At 44.8% G+C, this 23,046-nt stretch overlaps 1 protein-coding gene and 1 long non-coding RNA gene across 3 annotated transcripts in view; both read left to right on the plus strand.

The window, feature by feature from the left end:
- Positions 1-570: 570 nt before the first annotated feature.
- LOC107321687 lies at positions 571-3,635 on the plus strand. Of its 2 annotated transcripts, XR_004309116.1 has the most exons (4): positions 585-612; positions 1,298-1,517; positions 2,559-2,641; positions 2,736-3,635. It is a non-coding gene; the product is annotated as an uncharacterized LOC107321687 (long non-coding RNA). The 2 variants fall into 2 exon arrangements; XR_004309115.1 differs by lacking the exon at positions 1,298-1,517 and having other exon boundaries at positions 571-612.
- A 7,224-nt stretch (positions 3,636-10,859) lies between these two features.
- CACNA1B (calcium voltage-gated channel subunit alpha1 B) overlaps positions 10,860-23,046 on the plus strand; it is a 196,258-nt gene continuing 184,071 nt past the window's right edge. The window contains exons 1-3 of the mRNA XM_015878810.2: positions 10,860-11,555; positions 13,819-13,924; positions 19,779-19,918. Coding sequence (XP_015734296.1) covers positions 11,296-11,555; positions 13,819-13,924; positions 19,779-19,918 — 506 coding nt within the window. The 5' untranslated portion in view covers positions 10,860-11,295. The remainder of the gene's footprint in view (positions 11,556-13,818; positions 13,925-19,778; positions 19,919-23,046) is intronic.

Consider the following 23,046-nt stretch of genomic DNA (forward strand, 5'->3'; position numbering starts at 1 on the left):
GGGCAAAACATTATGGCTAAATAATTTCAATTAACCATTCCAGACCTTTCTTGCTAATTCAGTTGAAATAAGTGCTGCTGGGCCATGGCTCTGTGGAATGGAGCTCTTCTCTCAGCCCTGGTGACGCCTGTGCTGACTCCCACTGGTGGGGGGCTGGACATGGGGACGCACTGCTCTGATATTGGGGAGTTTTGTTTCTTAAAGGAAAACAAAGAGGAAATCTGGACTTTAAAAGAGCCCTGACACGTTTCAAGCAGCCCATCATTGCTTGGCACGGAGTTAATTTTCAAGCTAATTCTTAAATCCATGTGGAAAATATTTTCTTACGGGAATTAGTTGGGAATGCTGGGAATTCCAGGGGTTTCAACTCAAAACAAAAGGAAGCTGAAAAGTTGTTGTGGTGGAAATGCTACATCACGACTTGAAGCAGCGATGGAGCACCTGGTGGGAGGGCAGGGCCAGCACAGGGGAGCTCAGCTGCATGCAATGCACCTGAGTGAGTGGAAGGGATGGAGCCAGGATCTAGCTCTTCACAGACCTTATTTAAGGGTTGGCAGTGGAAATGAGGGTATCTCTTGCTGGAGATCCCTGCCTACCTGAGGCCTTTTAAGGGTAAGTGGCTCTTTCCCTTCATTTCTGCATCCATGGTTGCTGCAGCTTTGCCATCCTGCTATTACTGTGGTACTTTCTATCCCACAGTAGCATTATATATGTGAAGTTTGTAGGCTTGTCCAGAAGATGGGTTTCCTTATGGGCTGTGCAGTTTTCTCTCCTGATTCCGATGAAGTGTTGCTCTTGATGTTGGTTCATGCATCTCGGCTCTGCTGGAGTGAGGCAGCCTGGAAGCCAGTGAGAAGGCTCTTTTAAGAGCTCTTTAAAGCAAAAATGAAGCTGATGCCTAAAGAGTAGCGAGCACTAATGAAGCTGTTTCATCTTTGCTGGCTGCGTGTTTACAAGGTGGGGGTAAGGGGAATCCTGCTGTGCATAGCAAGCGCATGTAGGGCAAAGCAGTTAATGGGATGAAAATGAAATCTATACCCAGGACTTAATTATGAAGCTGGTTTTATTCACATTCCAGGAGCAAGACCCCCCAGATTAGAGATGCTGAATGTTTGCTGGGTTGTGGTCCTGCACAGGCTGTGGTCTGTGGGCCTTATGTATGTGGCTCTTGAGAAGGATGAGTTCTCTCACTCTTGTGCTGCTTGCAAAGTGAAATGAGCCCAATGTTTATTTCTCAGTGAAGTGAGAAATGCAGCCGTGTCCGAGAACTAATCCTTTATTAAACTGACTGAAACAGGAATGGCAAAAACTTCAGTGGGGAGAAATATTCTAAACAATGAATGGAGCTGCTCGGTTGCTGTCTGCTGTTGGGTGCTTTAGACTCAAGAAAACAACCAACCCATCCCCACTGTGCCCACTGACCGTGTGCCACATCTCCATGGTTCCTCCACCTCCAGAGATGGTGACTCCACGATGTTTTAGAGCTGCTGCTGCAGTCTCATCTGCCCATGCAAGAGGTACTGACAACCACAGTGGGTTTAAACGCTCAGTGAACCAAGTCCTGCTCCCACAGCAGTTCCTGTTGCTCCTATCTCTTCCCCAGACAAAAAAAGACTTGTCTTCACCACGGTGACCCTTTTTGCCCATCTGAATGCCTCTGCTCCTGGTGGTACAGCCATGAACCCTTGCAGAAGTGGCCCAAGGAGAGGCAGGGTCACCAATGACCCAATTCACAGGCATCCATGCATGATTCTGTTCCACCCCAGTGATTATCCCTCTGATTTTCATGTTCTGGGAGATGATGTCAAGTGGATACTGAATCCTCATTCATTGGCAGAGTTGTGTATCCCTCCCCTGAATGCTTCGAGCTGTAATTACTGTGTTTAACTTGTAGAAATGCCAGTACTGAAAGAGCTGGCTGTACATTTGTATTTAGCCATGGATTAGCTTGAATAGTGGACACTATCATTAGGCAGGAACATGGGGACAAGCCTCTTCCCTACTCTGGGAAGAAAGCTCTTGTGTTGTTGTGCTCATGGAAGGATGCAGAGCTGGGAGAAGAGCGGTCCCTGCTGCATCTGTCCTAAAGGTTCTGGGTTAAATAACAAGTGGGATGAAGTATTTGATGTGATGATCACATGGGCCTTTTAAATGTGAAGGGGAACATCATCTAGCTGGACACGAAAGGCAGACAGTTCATGCTGTGTGGCCTTGCCTCCACCTAGCCTGCTTCAGCTGGGCACTGAGCATCAGTTCCTCCTTAGTTTTGCAGACGTCTTTCTTCAGGAAACATCTAAGTTCCCAAAGCAGACTGAGATGGGATGGCTTCCAATAAAAGCAGGGCTATGGGGGTTGGATTTCTTGTTTTTGTTTTCTCCTCATAATGGAAGATTTTGTTATTTTAAGGCAGTTTTTCTGATTCCGGAGAACTAAGTGAAAGCACAGGAGTGTTTTCTTGCAAGGAGCATAAAGGCCATGTACTTGAATCAGACTTTCTCAAACATGTCTGACATCCCTTTGGATTCCCACAGGTTTGCTCAATGCCATTAATTTTTCAGTTTTGCAGAGAATTTGAAGAGCGGTTGTGAAGGAAGATGCAGAGCTCCATGTGAGTCAACCAGTGACGCCCTCAGGGAAGGAGGTAACCAGCAGACCTTGAGCTGCCTTGGGCACCCCAGGCACCTCTAGCTTTGTGTGCTTGGGAATGGGCCATCACCCTTCTCCTTGTTTTTTAGGAGCCTGCAATAGAATTAGTGCACGTGAGGAGCTGCCTGCTGACTTCAGGGCTCCTCTTCTGACCAGTGGACTTTGCCAAAACTCAGCCAAGAAAATTGGCTTGCTGCCCCAAATCTGCCTTATTTTCTTCTCTTTTCTTTTGGAATCTCTGTGCTTTTTTGCAGCATTTACCCACTGAAAGGCTTGATCAGCTTTGCTACAATTAGTCTCTCTGGTTTGTGGGTCAGTCTGTGCAGTTCAGGCACATGCAGCTGTGTACAGTGAGGTTTTGAAATATGAACTAATCAGACATCTGACTTTCCTTGCGATGAATGTTTGGTTGTGGTGTGTGCTCTGTTTGCTGATTGGAATTATTTTCTCTGTAATAGAAGCTCTCAGTATCTCTTGTAATGTAAGGAGAAATAATTAAGTCCTCTTGGTAATGCAAATAAATAATGTCATTGGAGGATCCTGAGTGCATCATAAATCATCAGAGCTGTGTTCCTGAGATGCCACATCCTTGTGTCCTGATGCTGAATGATTACAATGGGGTTTTATCACATGTTGTGCACTGATCACCTGCTGGTCTTTAATGCCACCTGTAACGTCACTGCCTGAAGAGCTCAGTGAAGCTGTGGTGTCACCAATGTCTGGCTGCAGCCTGTGGGTTTTAATGGCCCCACTTTAGCAGCAGTGAAATATCTCAGGGCTTTTGGCTCTCACAGTGGAGGGAGGTGCTTTCATGCTCAATCTGTGCTGAGGTTGTAGTACATGGTCCTATCAATGCATTTACATAGGTAGTATTTTAATGTATGTATCTGTGCTGGGATGGAGCAAGTAGTGGTGCCGCTGTTATGTATTATCCCAATGATGAGAGCATTGAGAATGCTTCACGTAGGAAGTGCCTCATCTGTGAAGCATGTTGGTTGCAAGTGTGTGTAGTTTATTCACTCAGCATTGTAAAGGCTTGGATAGTTTCAGACATGCCCAGGAAGACTTTCAGATGGAAACTTAAAGGTGAAGTTGCTGCTTCCCTCTTCCAAAGGGAAATCTCTCTGAGCAAAGCACTGGAAGCTTCTTGCTGTTCAGAAAACCTGCAGGTTTTTCTATACAAATGCTAGCAGCTTCCCTCTGCTGACACAGCCTGGCTTGTTTAGTCTGGCTCTTTTGCAGAGTCTGGCATGTGCACATAGAAAGGAGCTGTTCTGCACTGCAGGAGCACCCATCTGACATGTGGGTTTGCTTTTTGTGTTGCTCTGCCCCAGAAAGAAGGAGGCTTTTTAGGGTCATGGTGAAGAAGATGGACCTGCCTGCTACTATGAGAGCCCCAGCTTCCCTGAGGTCAGTGACAGAGGAGAAAGAACTCATGAGTGAGCAGTGGGTGCTCTGCTCTGCTCCCACCTTCTCCTACCACCTGTGGATGTATCATAGCACTGCTATGGCTGCCCCAAATTCACCACCAGTTGTGTGACCTGGAGATGCTCCTGCTGCTCCTGAAATCCATGGGCACAAGAGCCACAGGGCTCAGAGTCTGTGCAGCCACTTGTAGGCTCATGGCAGGCACAACCCTGATAACTCAGCATTTCTCTGGCCAGAGGTGCAGCAACATTTCTTTCCTTCTCCTTTACAGCAAACAGTCCCAGTGGGGCTGCTCTGCCACCTGGGCAAGGAGCCAGTGACCTGAGTAATTCTACAGCCCTGTAACCCAAATGTTTTTTCACCAGTGAAGAGGGGAAGCAGGGGGGGCTGCTTCAATTAATGCTGTGCAGTGGGGGTAAGTGATGCATTTAAAGGATTAACTCTTCCTTTTCCTTCGTCTATCTTCTCCTTAGTGTGACAGCCAACAGGGAGTGCGATAGAGCAATCACTATCTTGTATGTGACCACAAGAGATTAATTAATTGGTAAGCCCTAACTACCGAGGCTAAGGCTGACCGACTTACCGTGTCTTGTAAAATAACTGAATACTTAATTTATGCTCGAATGTGGACATAACTTTCACCATTAGCTGAATAAGCAACAAGCACCCAAGCTAAGCGGACTGCTTTCCTAATAGGTGCACCATTATAAATAGAGCTCTCCATTGGTGTGGGCTCACTGGGGCAGCCTCCCAGTTACAAAGGGTTTCCAGGGCAAGGGGGAGCTGCTTTGCAATGCACTGACCTGCCCTAAGCCTGGGGGATTCCCTCACTATCAGTGCTCTTCAGCTTTCAGGCTGCTTATCAAAGCTGTCATCATTTGCATTTCACTGCAGGTTGGGGAAAAAAGAGAAAGGGAAGATACAGAAAGGCATAAAACAAAACCAAGCCCCAACTCCCAGTGCAGCGCAGTGGAAGTAGGGCACACAGCTTCTTTGCTCTTTATATTTTTCCTCCCTTTCAATATCTGCCCTAATAGCAGTGACAGATTCTGAGGAGCACAAGTTAATCTGTAGCTCCGGAGCTTTTTGTTGTGTTTCTCCCTTTTTGTGCATGTTAACCTTTCAAATCCTAGCAGGCTGTGTGTTGCTTTTTAAATTCCTATTATTCTTGCTTGCTGCTTGCTTCTCATTTTGGTCCTAGGTGGAATGACAGTGCACGCACCCACTGACCCACGTGTCTCACTGAGACCTTCACCAAACTTTGGGTCTATCTCTTAAATATATGTGTTATGTGTATTGCAAGTTCCAGGTGAGCTTAAAGCTTCAGTGCACTGCAAAGGAGGAGAGAGCATCTCAGCACCACAGAGAGAACTGAAACAGGAAAGAAGCGGGCAAAGCATCTCTTGTTGTAATGATCTTTAATAGGTCCACGTGCCTGGGTGCTCACATTAAACCTTGGTGGACCCTACACCTGGTGGCTTTGGCTCAGCTCTTTGCCAGCAGACTGTAGTGCTCACTGCATGCTGGCCAAGGCAGCTCCTGCAGCTGCTGGGATCTGGGGAATGGAGAGAACTTATTTCTGCTTTAAACCCCTGCTTGGACATCTGACCTGTATCTATGATCCCCCTCAGTCAGAGCCCAATTTTTCAAAGACCCTGTATAGGAAATTAATCCTTGTTGTTTTTTCTTTGTCATCTGACCATACATTACTAAAACCTGTTTCATTTCCTTGGTTAGAAGGCCTTAAAACCACATTGAATCTGGAAGAAAAAGCACGTGCTGATGAAAGGATTCAAAGGCATTTCCCAGAGCATTGCTGCAAGAGAATGGGGTGTGTGAGGTTAGTGCCACTGACCCAGTCCAGGCTTCACCTGGTTTTCCTAAGTCTGTCCCCAAAGATGAGGATGGATTCCCACTTAACTGCAGCTGCAGCACTGTAGATGCTGTCACTACTCCAGCACTGCTTCATTCACCCACAGCGATGCCTCCTGGGAGATAAACCTGCTCACATCGCTGTTTCCAGAGCAAAAGCTCTTCTTTTTTTCAGTGGAAGAAAACACTGAGGAGGTACCTGCCCTCCCCACGTGCCCTTCCTCAGACACATTCCACGTGCAGTTGCGTAATTAAGGATGTTGTACTTGCAAATGGCAAACTCTTGCAGACGTTAGCTGCAGAAACACCCACTGAAGCTGCAGGTAGGCAAAAATTATACCGTCATCTTCCTTGCTTTGAGAACACAGGCTGTCACAACTGCCACCCTGCAGCTTGGGGGGAAGATGGTTTTGTGGTGCGTTACTATCAAGGTCTTCAAAACTTGAGAAGACCTCAGTAGTTTGAGCCTTCCTTCGTATCGTCTGCACACAGAACATGGAGCCATTTTCCCCCTCTTTGCCTGGATATCTCCTCTTGCCCATTATGGAGAAGACCACACACTCTTCATCCTTGATCAATCTGTATTCGATATGAGCAATGAAAGTAACATGGCAGACTGTGATTACTTTTGCAGTGTGGTTTGACATGTGAGTGTTGTACTGGGAGCTTGATAGCAGGCGTCTGTGTGGGACAAGCATCCATTGCTGGTTTCAAGTGGAAAGAAGCCCGGGAGCAATGTGCCTTCAACTTACATTGACCTCTGGGTAAGAGACCGATGAATTTCCTCCAGTATAAAGCTCTGACTTTCCATTGCCAACCCATGTAGCTCATGATCAGGGCCAGAAGAGTCAGGGTGCTCAATCAGTTTTTTCTGATGCTGCTCACTCTCAGGTTTCAAGTGCGATGTTCACCCAGAACTGAGCCTGCACATCACTTTATTTTGCCTGAAGTCAGATTTGAAAAGCTGTTTTGACATCTGGGTATACTGAGAAGCATCTAGGCAGATTTTTCAGAAGAGCCTAAGCATAGGACGGACCTGAATCTTAATGAGGATTAGAGCTTAATCATTTTGGTAGCACAGACAGATACACGCTGAAAGACAGGCTGACTCGCCAAATTCCCCTCTCTGGTGACCAAGTTCTCAGCTGAATTGCAGTCCATGGAAGAGGAGGTGTGAGCCTGCAGCCTTTCCCTGCTGGCCAGTCTGTCTTTGAGATCAATGGTGTAAGAATGATCTTAGAAATGTTGGAGGGAACTGAAGTTTGAAGCCTGATGTAAAAAATAGTTAGGGCTTTCTGTCCGTCATCTGGTTGAGGTCCCTCTGCTCTGAGCACTTGGGTCCATAAGAGCACATTGATTTGCTGTTCTGAGGAGGAAGCACTGTCCTGCTGTTGCTGGGGCTCAGATATGGTGCAGTAATATCAGAAGCAGATCTGGTTTTCACTATCCACACTCCCAGCTCAAACTCTGAGCAGTCAGGTCTCTCTTAATCTACACTGGTACAGCAGCTGATGGTAATAGGCCCCAGTGACTCAGGGCACTGTTTGTATTACATGCAATGCCAGGATCGTGACACATGCATAAGAGGAGCTGTGTCTTCATGAGTCTTCTCTTTCCCTTTGATAACTGTTTTATCCTTGTATTGCTGACAAAAGTTAACAGAGCATCTTTCCCACTGCCCTCCCCTCACTGTCTTTTTCATAATGCCATTTGGCATTTTCTGGCATACTTGAGCACAACCTTTAACAATTTTCTCTACCTGCATCACAGCAGGATCTTCCTCTAGCACAGCTGGAGCAAATTGCATGCATGCGAGTGAGGAGAGAAGTCAGTGGCCAGGAACAGCTCTGTAAGCTGTTTTTCTTGGCCCGGAGCTTCAGACCTTGCTATGGAATAGAAGGCAATGTGCAGCCTGTGTTGTTTATTTGTTTTATGGAAATGTTTTGCTCTTAGAAGTTGCTCTATCTGGTGATAACCTTGGTCCAGAGCTCCAGCATGTGTTGGGTTGAAGTGGCTGCTGTGTTCCTCAACCTTGGGAATTTCAGAGAGGTGGATCCAGGTTGCCCTAGGAGTCCCAATCAGCTGCATCACCAGGGCAAGGAGTCATGTGCCTCAATCCTCTGATGTGCCAAGGTTCTAAATGTCATACCATTGTCTCTGTCTGGTCTCATCAAGGCAGCTCTGCCTTCCCAGGTGGAAGCACCGCTCCAGTCAGCTCATTACTTCCCTTAGGATTTGTCTTCTGTATGGAGGTGAAAGTCCAGGGAAGTGCTTGGTTGCCTGGCAAAGCAGCTCAGAGAGGAGGGCAGCTCATTGCTGAAGCTGAGGGCAGTATGATTTTCTCACCTTTGTCTTTAGGTCTTACTGGGAGGGGCAACTCATTACCGAATCCATTTTTAGAATTTACCATGAAATTGCTCTTTGCCCTCCTGTAGTGATAGAACGTAGATATCTGACCTGTCTCAGTGCTCTGATTCCTTTGGTTGTCTCTTAACTCCCTGCTCTGTTTATAATCTTAAAAAGCCCAACTAAATCCTGATGCTTCCCTTTCTAAAGCTTCAATAATCCCTGCAATTGCAACCTCTTTCTTGTGTTTAAGGATTTCAGGGCTTAAGATCTGTGTGATCTTCCTTATGGTGTGGGGGGAAAAAAAAGACACAACACAAAACAAATCCTGAGCATGCAGATAAAGAGAAGGGCAAGCGGTGATGTAAGAGAACAACACCACGCCACACTGCACCATTTTCTAGCTGTCACAAACACCCCCACTGCCCTGTTTGCTGCCTTCCCTGCAGTGCTGTGCTGGGGAGTTGGTGGCTTGTGGGTTCTAGGGGCAGAGAGAAGATAACACAGGAGTCCATGTTTTACCTGCTTCTCAGTGCTATTTGATATGAAAGGCTGAGTTATTTCCTTTGGGTTTCTTTGTATGGTTTAGTTTCATTTTTTGACTTCTCGGAGCTTTGTTTCCCCAGCCTTCATCTTGTTGGATGCAGACACGAAGATTTTTGTAAGCTAATATATTTAATTTTCCAGATGCTGATTTCTATCAGGAGAGGTGAGGGATTATTGAAAATGGCATTTCTCCTTCCAGTGGTTACTGACAAAAAGAGCCAGTTTTTCCCCTATTGAATAGTATAAGACCACAGGATGCTACATTTGGTGACCAGAAGCTGAGAAGTGAAAATTTAGGCAAAATAAATCAGCTGGGGGGAACGTGCTCTTCAGATGAAAGTCTAAATTCATTATAGGAAAAACTGCAGTGAGGGTGAAAATGGTATTTTTAGGGAAAAACTAAAGGGAAAGAGCACCTCCCACTCTTCTCAGCCCATGAGCTGTGTGCTCCCTGCACCCTCCCTCTGCCTTGGTAAAAAGATGACGTGGCTTCTGATGTGTCCATTTGTGGGGATCAGCTTCAGTGTGATGCTTAACAGATGATGATTTACATGAGGAAATTAATCTCTACCCAGGGATGGTTTTGGGTGTTGTGGGGGTCCTGAGCTAGTGGGTGCTGGAGCAACCTGGTGGTAGCTGAAGAGTGAGGCTGTTTCCCAAAGACTTCCTCTTCCTTCTCCAGGCAAAGCTTTTACCAACAACTTTAGCATTCAACTCAATCTGCAGATTAAGCAGAGCTGGGATTGGGGAGCAAGTCCTGATTTATGTTCTTCAGCCTCATAGCCTCTCAAAAACATGTAGAAGGGCAAACTGAGCCTCACCAGCCTCACTGATTTTGTGCCCAGGGCTTCAGGTGGCTTTGACCAACCCTCAAGGCAGCAAGAACTGCTGTGCTTTCCTCCCTTGCTGCTTCCTTCTACAGCTCCTTGAGTTAATGTCGCTACCAGCTGCCTCCAAAGGGGATCTTCTGACCATGCTGCAATGTGAGCCTTCAGATGCTGAAGTCCTCTGTGAGAAACTGGTTTCTTCTGGAGAGTCACCCTTTTGGATTGATGTTGCCAGCCATTATTTGTGAAAACCCTCTTGCTGTCTCCTGAAGTCAGCAGATGTTGTTGCTACAGTCCTGCCTAGTTGGTGGGTTGGTTTTGAACTGAGACAGCTTGGATGACTAAGGCAAAAAAACACATAAGCAGCAGAATCCAAGGTTTCCTTATTGGGAGGAAGTGAAAATGGCCCCTTGTTGAAAGCCCTGACTTCTCTGGAGGGCCCCTTCCAAAGACTAACAGTTTTTATTGTTGGTTAAGCCTAAATGTGGGAGAATGGCATCCTTACCAGCTACTGTTGGTGTGAGTGCTGCAGGGACAAGGAGTGAACCTTCTGACTTGGGGTGGATGGGAGCAATAAAAGGCGTTGGAATAAACAGGTCTAAAACATTTCATCCATAAATATGGAATTAAATATGGTATCCCGTGCTCTACCAGAGTCACACAAACCAAGGGGAAGCCAAGTTCTCCAGGATGCAGCTGTCCATTTTAAGCTGGCTTGTGCACCCTCAGCTTTGCACCACATTATCCATGTGCCTCTTGCTTGCAGCCCCCTTCCATCCTGCAGGGGCCAGACGGAGCCTTCCCAACCCCAGATCCCATTTCTCCAAACCTTCCCCAGGGATCTCAATAGCGGGGGGAACTGGAGCCCCATTACCCTGCAGCTTCTATGGGTGCAGGAGTTGGGCAGAGCACATCTGGGCAGCGGTGCGCAGGCGCTGCCTCGCCTGTCCCCCAACCCCTCCACCCTCACTCCCTGACCGGGGTTTTGCGCGGCCGCGGAGCCGTTCGTGGAGCGGGGGGCGCTCGGATCCTCCTTCCCTCCGCTGCCCCGGGGAGTGGCCGCGGTTCCACCGTATTTAGCGGGGTGGGAGGTGGCGGCCGGGCCGGGTCGGCTCCTTCCTTCCCTCCCCGCCTCCCGGTGCCGGTGACTGGAGCGGGCGGAGTCGCCGCGACCGATTGGCTCCGGGCATCACATGCGGCGGGGCCGGGCAGGGCCGGGCCGGGCTGGGCTGGGCACGGCGGAACGCTCCGGCGGTGGGCACGGCAGCAGCGCAGCCCCTTCCCAGCCCAGAAGCCCCGTCGGTCGCAGCGGTAGAGACATCGTCAGCCCCGCGGCTTCGGCCATGAGGTCGGGGCGAAGAGACGGCACCTGTGTGGGGAGGTGAGCGGAGCATCGGCACCTTCCTTCTACCCGGGCAGCCCCAGCGGCGAGCGAAGAGGAAGGGCGGAGGAAGGGAAGGGATTTTTTATTATTATTTTTTAAAAAAATCTAGCTATATATTTTGGTGCGATCAATCCCGACCCCGCAACAGAAGCCCCCGGAGGGAGAAGTGCTGCGCGCTGTGATGCGTCTTCCTCTCGTCTCGGCTGCCAGATTGGATTGTAGCACCCGGCTCCGTGCGCTGAGAGAATGGCTCGGTTCGGGGATGATCTGCCAACACGCTATGGAGGTGGAGGGCCGGCCGGGGCTGGAAGAGGAAGCAGCCGGCAAGGTGGCCCCCAAGCCGGCCAAAGGATGTATAAGCAGTCGATGGCTCAGAGGGCCCGGACTATGGCTCTCTACAACCCCATCCCTGTTAAACAGAACTGCTTCACAGTCAACAGATCCCTCTTCATCTTCAGTGAAGATAATGTTATACGGAAATATGCCAAGAGAATAACAGAATGGCCATATCCTTTCAGGGAGGCTGTGTGGGCATGGTGGGGAAGCTGGGGAGGGGGGAGACATGGGGAATGAGACCCCTCTAGTCAGCTGAGGATGAGTGTCTGCTGCTAATATAGATGTGCATGTGTGATCCAGTGTGTGTAATGGGTGTGTGCGACATAGATCCTTGTGTCTGACATAATGTATGGCTGTGTAGCTTGGTGCCACAGAAAAATGCTTCTGTAGGAGCAGCAGAGTGTGCTTTTGACTGTGCCAGGGGTGCTAGGCATACATGCATTCCAGTGTGTATTTAGGTGCGAGATATACAGTTGCATAGATTGGTATTTCTACAATTTAAATGAAATGTTAATGGCTTTGTGAGATTTCTGCTAATGAATCCTGATTCTTATTTCCATCTTAGAGACTTACAACTCTTATTTCTAACTCTGAATAGAAGAATAAATGTAAGATAAAAATGGTGACACCTTAGCATTAAACTGCATTGATAGGAGAGACATTGATAGCCAAGGTACCTTGTGAAATCCCACTAACACAACCATTGCAGCTGTTTTTTCAGTACCTTACATCCTGAATCCATTGGAACCAACAGGAATTTTATCACTTTGAATTAAGTACCTTAGCTAAGCTTAGCCTGTCCTAGAAACAAAAACAAAACAAAAAAAGCAAAGCTTTGTGAGAGGGGAAGGCATAAGTGAAGAGAAAGCTCATCTGTTGTATTGTGAAAGGGGCAGATGCTTTCTGTCTCAGTACCAGCTTCCAGGCCGAGTGAGCTGCAGATATCTTCCTTAGAAGGAGGTTCTGCTTGTAATGATACACACTGAAGGGTTGTAAGCTGTGAGAAAAAGGAAGTAGGCTCTTCTTCCAAGATTAACTGAGGTTACCAGGGAGTAGATGTAGTGCGTGCGTGTGTGTACGTACGTGTGTGTACAGGAGTGCATTACACTGGCGATCTCAAGGGAACTGGTTGTTTTCATTTGAGCACACACCAATTAATTGTGAGCTAACATCAGGAAGGCCTTCTCCCAGCCTCCTAGCAACACTTTCAATTGCCATGGAGGCCGGCTCCCCTTTAGTCTTCCCAAGCGTTCACTTCCAAAGAGGCTAACAGGAAAAAATACCCCACTAGAGTGAACGCACTTCCTCTCCTCCTGAATACACAGGGGTATTGATCTCTCTATCTGAATTATAGAACCACAGGCACTGCTGTACTTCCTTATCCATTTCTACTCCCTGCATTCGATTCTGAATAAACAAGCTCCAAAGCCCCAATGGCAATCAAAGCATTGCATTTCCTGCAAGGCTAGAGACATTCAATCCTTTGCTATCCTCTTGGGCTACTGCTGTTTTAGCGCTTAATGTGGGGAGGGGGCCCCCGAGCTGCGGGGCCGGGTCCTGGCCGAGCTGCTGCCCATGAGGGCGGGGGCAGACGGGGAAGGCGCTGTCCGTGGTGCTGAACGGAGCTATCCGTGGTGCTGAACGGCGCTGTGTTACCGAATGGGCGCTGTCCGCGGTGCTGAAAAGGTTTGAGCTGTCCGTGGTGCTGAGCGAAGCTGTCCGCCGTGCTGGGGTAACGTTGCCGCCCTCGACGCGGCTCCGCCCTAAGAGCGCCGAGACACGCAACGGCTCAGGGCTAGGATGAAGGCATGAGACGAAGGGCTACCCTGTGTTGGGTCTACCTTCTTTCCTTAAAGATCTCTTCCCTCCTGCATCTCGATTGAGCGCTGACTATTTTGCTCTCTCACCAGGAGCAGGTGTTCCAATCTAGTAGTAATTCAAGTTTTGGACCTGTGTAGGCACTCTAAATTGAACTTACCTAGTCTATCATTTGTTTACATGATGTAAACAAGTTAAATGATGGCAAATTTTGTGAATATTAATTCAGCAGATTACATAAAGCTATACTATCTATTTTGTTGAAGTTTGGGTCATTAATCTCATTCAAAAATGATAAAAATATAGAGCTTTCTGGTTTTCTTTCCTTTTTTTTTTTTTTTTTTTTCTTTTCTTCATCCTTGTTTCACTTCACCTTGAGTAGCTCTGACTTTGTGTAAGTCCCTAACTTTCACAAAGAAGAGATCTTGTTTCCTGTTCTTCCAAAGATACCCCCAAAAGAACTGAGGAAGTCTAGGAGACCAAACATGTCCAAAAGAGATAACAGATCTTTAAGCATTCAATTAATGTAATTGCTTTAGGTAGAAATGAGTTTAGTTGTGTTTCTTCTTGTGCTGTCTTGATTTTTTTTTTTTTTCTTTAACTTCTGGTTCCCACTCCATTTGAATACATGATTTTAGCTACAATCATAGCCAATTGTATTGTGCTGGCTCTGGAACAACATTTGCCGGATGGAGACAAGACACCTATGTCGGAGAGATTGGTGAGTTCTATTCATTTATATAGATATTTTTCCTTCTAGTCTAATACAGAAAGCAACCAGCCACCTAATGTTGTTGGTGCTTGTATCTATTTTCAAGATCCATATGTAAACAAACAGAAATTGAACTTACAATCAGAACAAATAAGGTATTGACAACAAACAGAACTACAGCCTCCAGATTCTATAAGCACAAGAATGCTTCATCACGCCAGCCAATCCTGTGCAATTACAAGAAAAGTGAGGGACTTTACAGCATAACAGAAGAGCAGCAAACTTACATTGTATGTAGACCAAGACAGGAAGGGGCTGTTCAAATTTATCTGTAGAATCAAATGAACATCTTTGATATTTTCAGAGGAAGTGTTAGAACAGAATAACCTTTAGGCCTGTGAGTCTTTCAGCTGTCTTCCAGCTACAGCTGTATATTAAAGACCATACAAAGCAAACTTTGGATTTAGAATATTACATTCCCCTGCCAAAAAGGAAACCAACTCACAGAGGGAAATAATTTACCAGCAGGCTTTATGGTAATGAGCTCAATTACCTTATTTGAGAAGGAAATATAAGAATAGCTTCAAAATCATTCTTTCACTTATCATCGCTGTAGGAAAAAATGGATAATACTTGGTCTGATTTTTTTTTCTCCTGCTGTTAATGATCTGGAATGTATTTCATGCCTAAATTAATTAGTCCTGGTGTATGTTCAAAGGATGAATAAATATGTATTTCCATGTGTTTTACATGTAGACATTAAAATACTGAAGCAACGATAATATTATCCTTCTTGTCTAACTCTTGAACCTCTGAAGGCTGGTTGCTACAGTTTCTAAGTCTGGTCCATAACAGTGGGCAACTTTCACAATTTCAGTCTTCAAAACAGAAAAAAAACCAGGAAACAGGGGGGGAAAGTTTGTAAATGATAGATCTAGAAAGAATTTTGGGCTCATCTGGTTGATACTGCTTTTTGGAAAAGTATCTGCTGATGCTGACTGCCTACTTACACTGTACTCTAGTCACTTTTTATGTTAATTACTATTATGGTGTTGGACTAGATTATCTTCCAGAGGTCCCTTCCAACTCCTGTGATTCTCTGACTTCTAGTTAAGATATTATGATGAAAAAAAAAAAGAAAAATGTGTTGAACTTTTTGCATTAGATGACAGTGAGCTTTTGTATGTTTGATCTGGTAGAAAAGTAAATCTGGGTTTGAGATCAAAGCACAGATTTAGGATGATAACTGAGCTGGGAAAATTCCAGAGTTCCATACATGGTTCTTAGACATATACAGTAGTGAAGGGGAAAGGTAGTTTTGTGAATATTCTGGCCTGGTAACCTTATGTTGATATGCTCTTTTATGGTGGAGATGGTATGGTTAGCACATTGTTGGGCTATATCCCTGGTCTTCCAAATGGATCCTGAATGGTATTTATTGCCCCTTTTCTCCATTGCATTAGTTCTGTTTTTCAGTGCCCTGTGCTTCCGTGCACTCTTTTCCTTCTGCCCATATCATGACTGTGCAGGCACTGTCATTAACAGTGGTGTAAAATAACTGAATGAATTAAATGCACAGTGCCCAACTTGTTGGTTCTGTCTTGGAGATGAAGGAAGAATTATCCCTCAATTTTTGTGGTACTTTGTACCACAGATAGAAAGGAATCTTAAGATCATCTGTTTGTTAAATAAGAGAAAAAGATGAAGGAAGAATCTTTGCAAATATTTTCATTATTTTTCTCTTCTGATTTTCACACAATGCATCTCCCCAGGGAACCAAGATATGATCCTGCAGTGCAATCTCAGTTTGCTTTCCATGCTCACGTTACTTGACAAGCAAGGTTAACTGAGTACATGGGAAGAGCAAGTGATATATCAGTATATGTAATATTTCAAGAGCTGGAATGGCTGAGTTATAAGCAATCTTTTTTAGTTCATATTCAGTACGTAGTTTGTAGTTGATGCCTATTTTGTCTCAGGGCTTGGTTAATTTCTAGCTCTTTTTGTCTGGAGTTAAAGAGCAGCAAAAAGAGTTCATGTTCTGGTTCCGTGTTAGCGGCATTTTGGGTTCCCAGAGGGGGGGGGGGGAAGGAAAGGAAGGAAAGGAAGGAAAGGAAGGAAAGGAAGGAAAGGAAGGAGGGGGGGGGGGGGGAGGAAGGGAGGAAGGGGGGGGATCATCCCCAGAGGACTTGGCGTTAAAAGGAAGCGGGGTGAGACTCCGGACTAGACCCCAGCTGCTCTCTGCCTGTGGCCTTCTCAGCTCGCCACGGAGCAAAGCACGTGCTGCCCTCGCACTGCCGTGGTTTGACTCCTACTTTGGGTACTCTCGTCTCTCTCGTTGTTTTTGGTTTGGTTACGTTTGGTCGATTCCCGTTCCTCCTCAGATCGGTGCCATTGTATTTTCTCTTTCTGCTCTCTCTCTCTGCCCTTCCCCCTCTCCCGGAGCGCGTGGCCGGGTCCGGCCGGGTCATGGGCGAACCCCTTCCTTTTTTTCCCTTCGCTCCTATGTCTTTCCTTCTTTTTCCTTTTTTCTCAGGACAATATAGAAGCATAACCTTATTGTTCTATCAGTTTAGGATGGGGGAGATTAGTCTGCTAATCAAATCCAGGAAAATTATAACCAGTGTTTAGAAACTTTGTAAAAACCCATTTGTTTGGGCAGAAATGTAACTCTCATCTGTGACTGGAAAAAGTTACTTGACACTAGAATGGGAATCAAGGCTCTGAACATACGTCAGTCTGGTGGTTAAAGCAGTTATGAGTGAGTTGGAACCTTGCCTGCAAGCTCTTGTTTTTCAGGCAAAAGAAATAAGCTCATACTCCCACTGGAAGAGGAATGCTTTACTCCCTAAGCTCTTGCCTATGCTGATTTGGGAGCCTGGCATTCTTTGGCTGCTTGAAGTTTTTACTTCAAATCAGTAATTACCCACTGGAGCAGGAATGCTTCAAGCTTACTGCTCTCTATCTCAGCTGAATGCTTTAGCCAATAGGTTGTAGAGGCAGTCTCTTCATGTTCCAATAAATATTGCATTGTTTATACACTTTGGAGCAATGCCAGGATAAAATATGATGAGGGAATTGCACTGATTGGCCTGGAGCCTGATGGTGAGAGCTCCAGATGTGGGAAGGTGAGCTTCAAATCGAAGCCTGAATGACCTTGCAAGTGGATGCCTTGGCCACTGTGTTCTTGGCTGTCCAGCCTGAGGTGTGCTTGTGCTCTCTCCATTGTCCTGCTAGTTTCTCTTCTGTAGACCATGAATTTTTCTCAGACTGACAGAGACAATATCTGAACTCACAGGATAAGGAATTTATTTTCTGCTCTGCTGTGGTGGACAGGCTGCTTGAAGACATCAGTGGGTCTGTAGGATGTGTGTTGCTATAGGGCTCCCAGTGTTCAGCTGGTTTTGATGTGAGGATGGAACATAATTGTTTTCTCAGATATTCAGCATGACAGATCCTTCACTTGCCTAATGGATTTAATTCTTTAACCTATTCAGTGGCACTTCATGCAGCCACATATGAGCTGTTCATATTAAGCTTTTCATGAACAAAGGCTTACACACCCAAACCTATTAAGGCTGTCACATCCAAAGGCCAAGGAAAGACATTAGGAAATGGACTAGGAATAGTAATGACTTCCCAGACGCAGAAGTTGTTTCTGATCTGAAACATATTGATTAAATGTGTGTTTGGCCCAGACTCAAGCTTTGCTGTGTCCACAGCAAACAACCTGCTGGCACAGCTCTGGCTGCTGCCCAAATTCTCCACCCTCTTTCTAAGCATTCACATTGATACTTATCTTCTCCTACTTCCCTAAACTTGAATCCAAGCAGACCCCAGTACCCAATTTGAAAGGGGCTGCAGGATGCCCTGGAAGCAGGATTTCTGAGTTGACAGCAGGGCTGTTTCAGTGTTGCTGATGGAAATCACCCACATCCTTGCCATCCACATCCTTCCATCACATGCACTAATGCAAATCCTCAGTACACTCCCAACAATGTTGTCAATAGTTGTTTTTTGTTTTCCTTTTTCCTTTTATTTGTATTTTTTATAATAAATACTCAAGCCTATATATACAGTCCTTCCTGATTTCTTAGATGTTGATAAGAACTTTTTTGACCCACTTCTTAAGAGCTCTGTATACTCCTAGCTTTGGGAAAAAACGTATTCTATAAAACCCTCGAGTACCTGAACACTGGTCCTTTAAGGATGGGAACTGTAACCACAAGGCATCTGACCTAGATAGAGTGTATGACTAGTAGCAGAGTAGATGCAAAGCTTTCAGGAAGTGAAGGAGTAAACCCTGTACAATAATTTTAGACCTCTCTTCCTTCTTGTCTGGCCACAGGGGAATAGGAGGGGGAGCTTTGAGGTTAAGAAAGATAGAAGCAACTAGAGATACTGTAGGATGAAGGATATGGGGGTTTTGTGTCACTGAGATGTGTGTGGGGATGCAGAACTCTTCATGGTAGGAAACAAAAGTTTGATTCAGCTGCTGATGGAAAAGCCTGTCTACATGTAGTTATTTCCATCAGCTTAGAGGTACCCTCAGGGATTAGTGCTTCACGATTGATTTTCTGAGTTGGGTATACATCAATGTGATAAGTGTTCAAGGCCACTTCACTTATGGGAAGGGTGTGCTATCATGTTGTTCTTCTGTAAGAGAAAAGCTGGCTTTCTATAACAACCATCATGCCTAAAGCATGGTCTGCGTGCCAGTGCTGCGTTGCTATGTTTGTAGAATAAATGCTTGTGTCAAAACTGCTCCTTTCTTTCTTGTGGCCACAAAAAGTTGACATTTAGGTTCTTTCTGCACAAAGTAAACTACTTTTAACATAAGCAGAACTGCAACATATAAACAGCTGCACCCAACAGCTCAACTCTTGATTGGAATTATCAAAGCTACTCTAATAAGGATTCTCTAATTTCCTAATTTGGTAGTTTGCTTCCTTTGAATTAGGGCTCCCTCACTTCCATTACCTTCAGCTGAACTCATGGCTCTAAGGCACATGTGAAAACTGGATACAGGTGCTGAAGCTGCTTAATATGCTCTTTGAAACAGACACCTGGTTCTTTCACCTTTTACTTTGCTCTTGTTTCTTGCTGACGTCTCTTTTTCCAACTGTGATTGCTTCCTTTTAGAAATGAATTTATTTAAACCCTTATCAATATCATATTGAGAGACCTGATACCAAAGATGGGAAGGAAGTTAAGCAAAGCTCTAAGCTTGGCCTCCTCTTTATTGAGTTAGGGTATGAAGCTGTGAGTCCTTAGCTTCAATAAGGGCATGAGACAAAAATCTTTCTGTTAGCAGAAGGAAATTAGGTTTTGTCCTGAATCAGACACACAACAAAACAAAAATAGATGGATCTGAAGCTGTGGAACATGAAGCAGAAAGAGTGAAAGAAGTGATGGAATAAATGATAAAAGTCTTCCTGATGATGTTTGTAAGTTTGTTTTCCCCAGATTACTCTCGTTTGTTTTTACAGTTCGTCCAGGAAACAGAAACATGCTTTCTTCCATGTCAGTAACTACAGAAATGTGGTTTCACATTTAGATACCTGGAGCAAGTTCTCAGTATTAAAGTTTTTTTCCAGGAATTTAAGTAATTATGAAAGGTGTGGGGGGAAACCCCTGGAATAAAGGCAGATAGAATTTCTACATATGAAGCCAAATTTATCCTCAGAGGAATAATTCTGTTATCCTTCTGTACTCTTAGTTTCAATATGCTTGAACCTTTTGGCTTCAACTCTGTCCAGAGCTGAAAAGAATTGGAAGTTGGTGCATGTGTTTATTCTATAATAGTTGAGGTAATTGCAGTGGTGGGTATTTCTTTGACACTTCTGCTTTTCATTCTTTGCAGGATGACACTGAGCCGTACTTTATTGGAATATTTTGTTTTGAAGCTGGTATAAAAATCATCGCTCTGGGGTTTGTTTTTCACAAAGGCTCTTATCTCCGAAATGGTTGGAACGTGATGGATTTTGTTGTGGTCCTCACAGGGTAAGTGACCTCTTCTTGCTCTATAAGTTTAGGGGGTAGTTTTGTTTTGATTTGCATTATTTTTAAACTGTGGGTTAGAGTGGAAGTGGTTGTGGTGAAACATTGCTTTAAAACTGCATTTCTGACCTTACAGTCTTTAAATGATGATTATTGAGCTGAGTGAGTCACTTTCAAAGCATTGTTTGAATCAACTACAGTGAGACTTTGGGGAGATTTATTTGTGTATATGCTGGCTTGTATCTCATCCGGATACTCACTGACATTTCTCAGGCATTGCAGGTTCTAATTGCCACCAGGTACTTGAACCTGATTTAAATCAATCCGTTTTCTGACATTATGGGCTGACTTCAAAAGTCAATGTAGAGTGAGCTAGCAAATTAAACACATCCCATCTTTAGGGTGTTATAATGCTGAAATCAGTGAAGCTTCTGTAGGGATGAATTTAGTTTGCTGTTGAACAACGCTGCTGAAAATAATTCAAGGAGGGTGCTTGTCTTGTAAGGTCATGGTTGAAAGTGTTATCTGTGGATTTTGTATCTTAATTGAAGAGACACCACTAATTTATTTCTTGGAAATGCTCATGTTTTCCTGTTACACGTTGCAACAGTTTCTATGTTTATCTAGTGGATAATGAAAATACGATCGTTAAGTAACTCTTAGTGTGTGCAGATTGTACTTCACTATGAACATTAGGGTTTATAAAGGTCTGCATGAGGTCCTGATCTTGCAGCCTTCATCTTGGAATCTCAGTTAGTTTTTTCTCTAAGAAGAGTGAACGCTGGTTCTTGTTACTAATATACACTCATTTCACAAACCTTCCAGGTGTGATGAATATATATTCTTTGGTCTACTTAGAGGTGTACAGTAGGATGCTGGTAGGAGAATGCTGGCATACATATACAAATATATTCATTGGGCACATTAGTACTGTAATTCTATTTTCATTCAGCGTACCATGTGATATAGCAATTGAGAAGCCAAAGGGAGTTCTGTATGTATTGAGAGGTAGAAAATAAATATGCAGGGCTTGATCCTCCTGCTGCTGGGGCTGGGTATTTAATCAATAGAAACTTCAGTGGAGCCACAAGGAGAATCAGATTTACATACTTAGAAGCACACAGGGTATCAGGATTGAAAAGGAACTAGCATAGATGCTACAATTATTTGCACCAATAGCATGTTCTGATTTCTAGTTTTCAATGTGCCCTTCTGTGTGCTCATAGAAATGGAAAATCCAGACACCCGACCACCAGAACTAAGGCTCTGGTTCTGGGAAGAACTTGCTTTAATTTCATCTCTCAGCAAAACATTCAAGTACATGTTTGAGCCTGGCTGGCTCCAATGATTCTGTACTTCAGGTCCTACATAAAAGCTTTCCCAAATTAAAGCCATTTAACTGGATTTTACCTGTTGTTTGTTTCACAAACACAGGCTGAGGATCAAATCACGTATAGTTAAAAAATACTGATCTGTGGCTGAAACTTTCAGTGTTTTGCAATAGTATCTGAGACTGAGAGCGTGCGCTGTGCTTGTGGAATCACAATTGAATGCTCGATGTATAGGCGTGACATCCTTCTGGTGCCAGTTTTATTGCGAGTGCTGTTTGATCTTGGAGTATAATTGCAGAATATCGGCTTGATTAGGCAGCTGTAATAAGGAACCCTGTTGCCATCTGCAAACATGCTTATTCTTTTGAAGTACAATCCTGTTAATGTCAAAGCTTCTGGTTTCCAATGGTGATGCTAGCTGGGCTGTATTGAAGCTGTCTTGTACATGGACTTCCCACCAGGCAGGCAGTGTGGGGAAGGCAGTGTGTAAATCTATCGGCACCAAGCCCAAGGGTTAGCTCCAGTGAGGAAATCTACAGCCCTCTAATCCTGTAAACAGAGGGCTGGATTTAACGAGGCTCTTGAGCTTGTGACCAAGTGTTGGTGTTTGGCTCTACTGAAAGCACCAGGTGTGCTTGGTTGGGTAAATGCTTTTCCGAATCTGGGGCTGTATTTGCATATCCACTAATGATGTGGTAGGACCTGCAGTAGAGAAATAAGATTGAACGATCTGCAGATTAACACAGGGTTAAATTAGAATTTTCTCTGCAGCCTGCTGTGTTTTGTTCTGAATTTCCTAGATCCTTATGTTTTACCTCACTGCTGTGTTGCCATGGGTCTGTGCTAGAAAGCAGATGCTCCTCTTCCTTAAGCTTCTTTCAGTGGCCAGAAACCCTTTCAGTCACCCATTGCCTTCCCTGCTTGGCTAGCTGCTCCTCAAGGGGAAGTCTGAGCGAGGGTTTTACTGCAGATAGATAGCAGCTTGGTATTTCTGCTTTTAGACTTTGAAGGCAGGCTGCTGAGGAAGAACACTCACTGCTAACAGCCCCGGCTGTTTCTTCAGGGAGGTGGTAGCACAACTGGTGCTTTAATTTTCCTTTCTGTGGAAGGCGATCACAAATCTGCTGGAAAAAATAAAAATCAAGCTAGGTTCTGTAATTTATCAGAGAATAATGAAAAAAAGGACAGTGCTAAACTTGTGCTTCATGTATTCTTACGAATACAGTTATGTAGGACATCAGGTTTTGAAGTATCATTTTACTACTCGATATCAAAAGCTTTCCTTTGCCATATGTGCAGGATTTCTACTTGAAAATGTTACTTCATGTTTCGCAGGCAGCGATCGATGTTCGGTTCCTAAGCTCAGTTTCACATTGATCTTCAATACTATAGAGGGGTTTTGATTTTTTACCCACATAAACATGAAAGAACCATGGAATGCGTTTCATGATATCACACGCAGGGTTGTACACCTGCAAATCCTGTTGGGTGCACGTTTTTAAGGTAGATAGCAAATGTCAGAAAAGTTGATCTCATTTTCAGCTTTTAACTAAAATACCCATGAAAGCAAAGAGCGTCTTTGCTCTCGTTGGCTGTTTCCATAGGAAGAAGGCCAGCCAGTGTCTGAGTGTGTTTTGGAGGAGGCTGTGGGGGAAGACTCTGCATTAATTGAACTTACCCTTATGTAAATGTTAAAATGATCGTGCAGTAACCCTTCCCACACCTGCTTTTTTTGACACACCCCTCCCTAGCTTTTGCTGCTCAAAGCCTTCATATCGTTATTACTGATAAATATGGTTG

The sequence above is a fragment of the Coturnix japonica genome, chromosome 17, assembly GCF_001577835.2.
Source record: "Coturnix japonica isolate 7356 chromosome 17, Coturnix japonica 2.1, whole genome shotgun sequence".
NCBI lineage: Eukaryota > Metazoa > Chordata > Aves > Galliformes > Phasianidae > Coturnix > Coturnix japonica.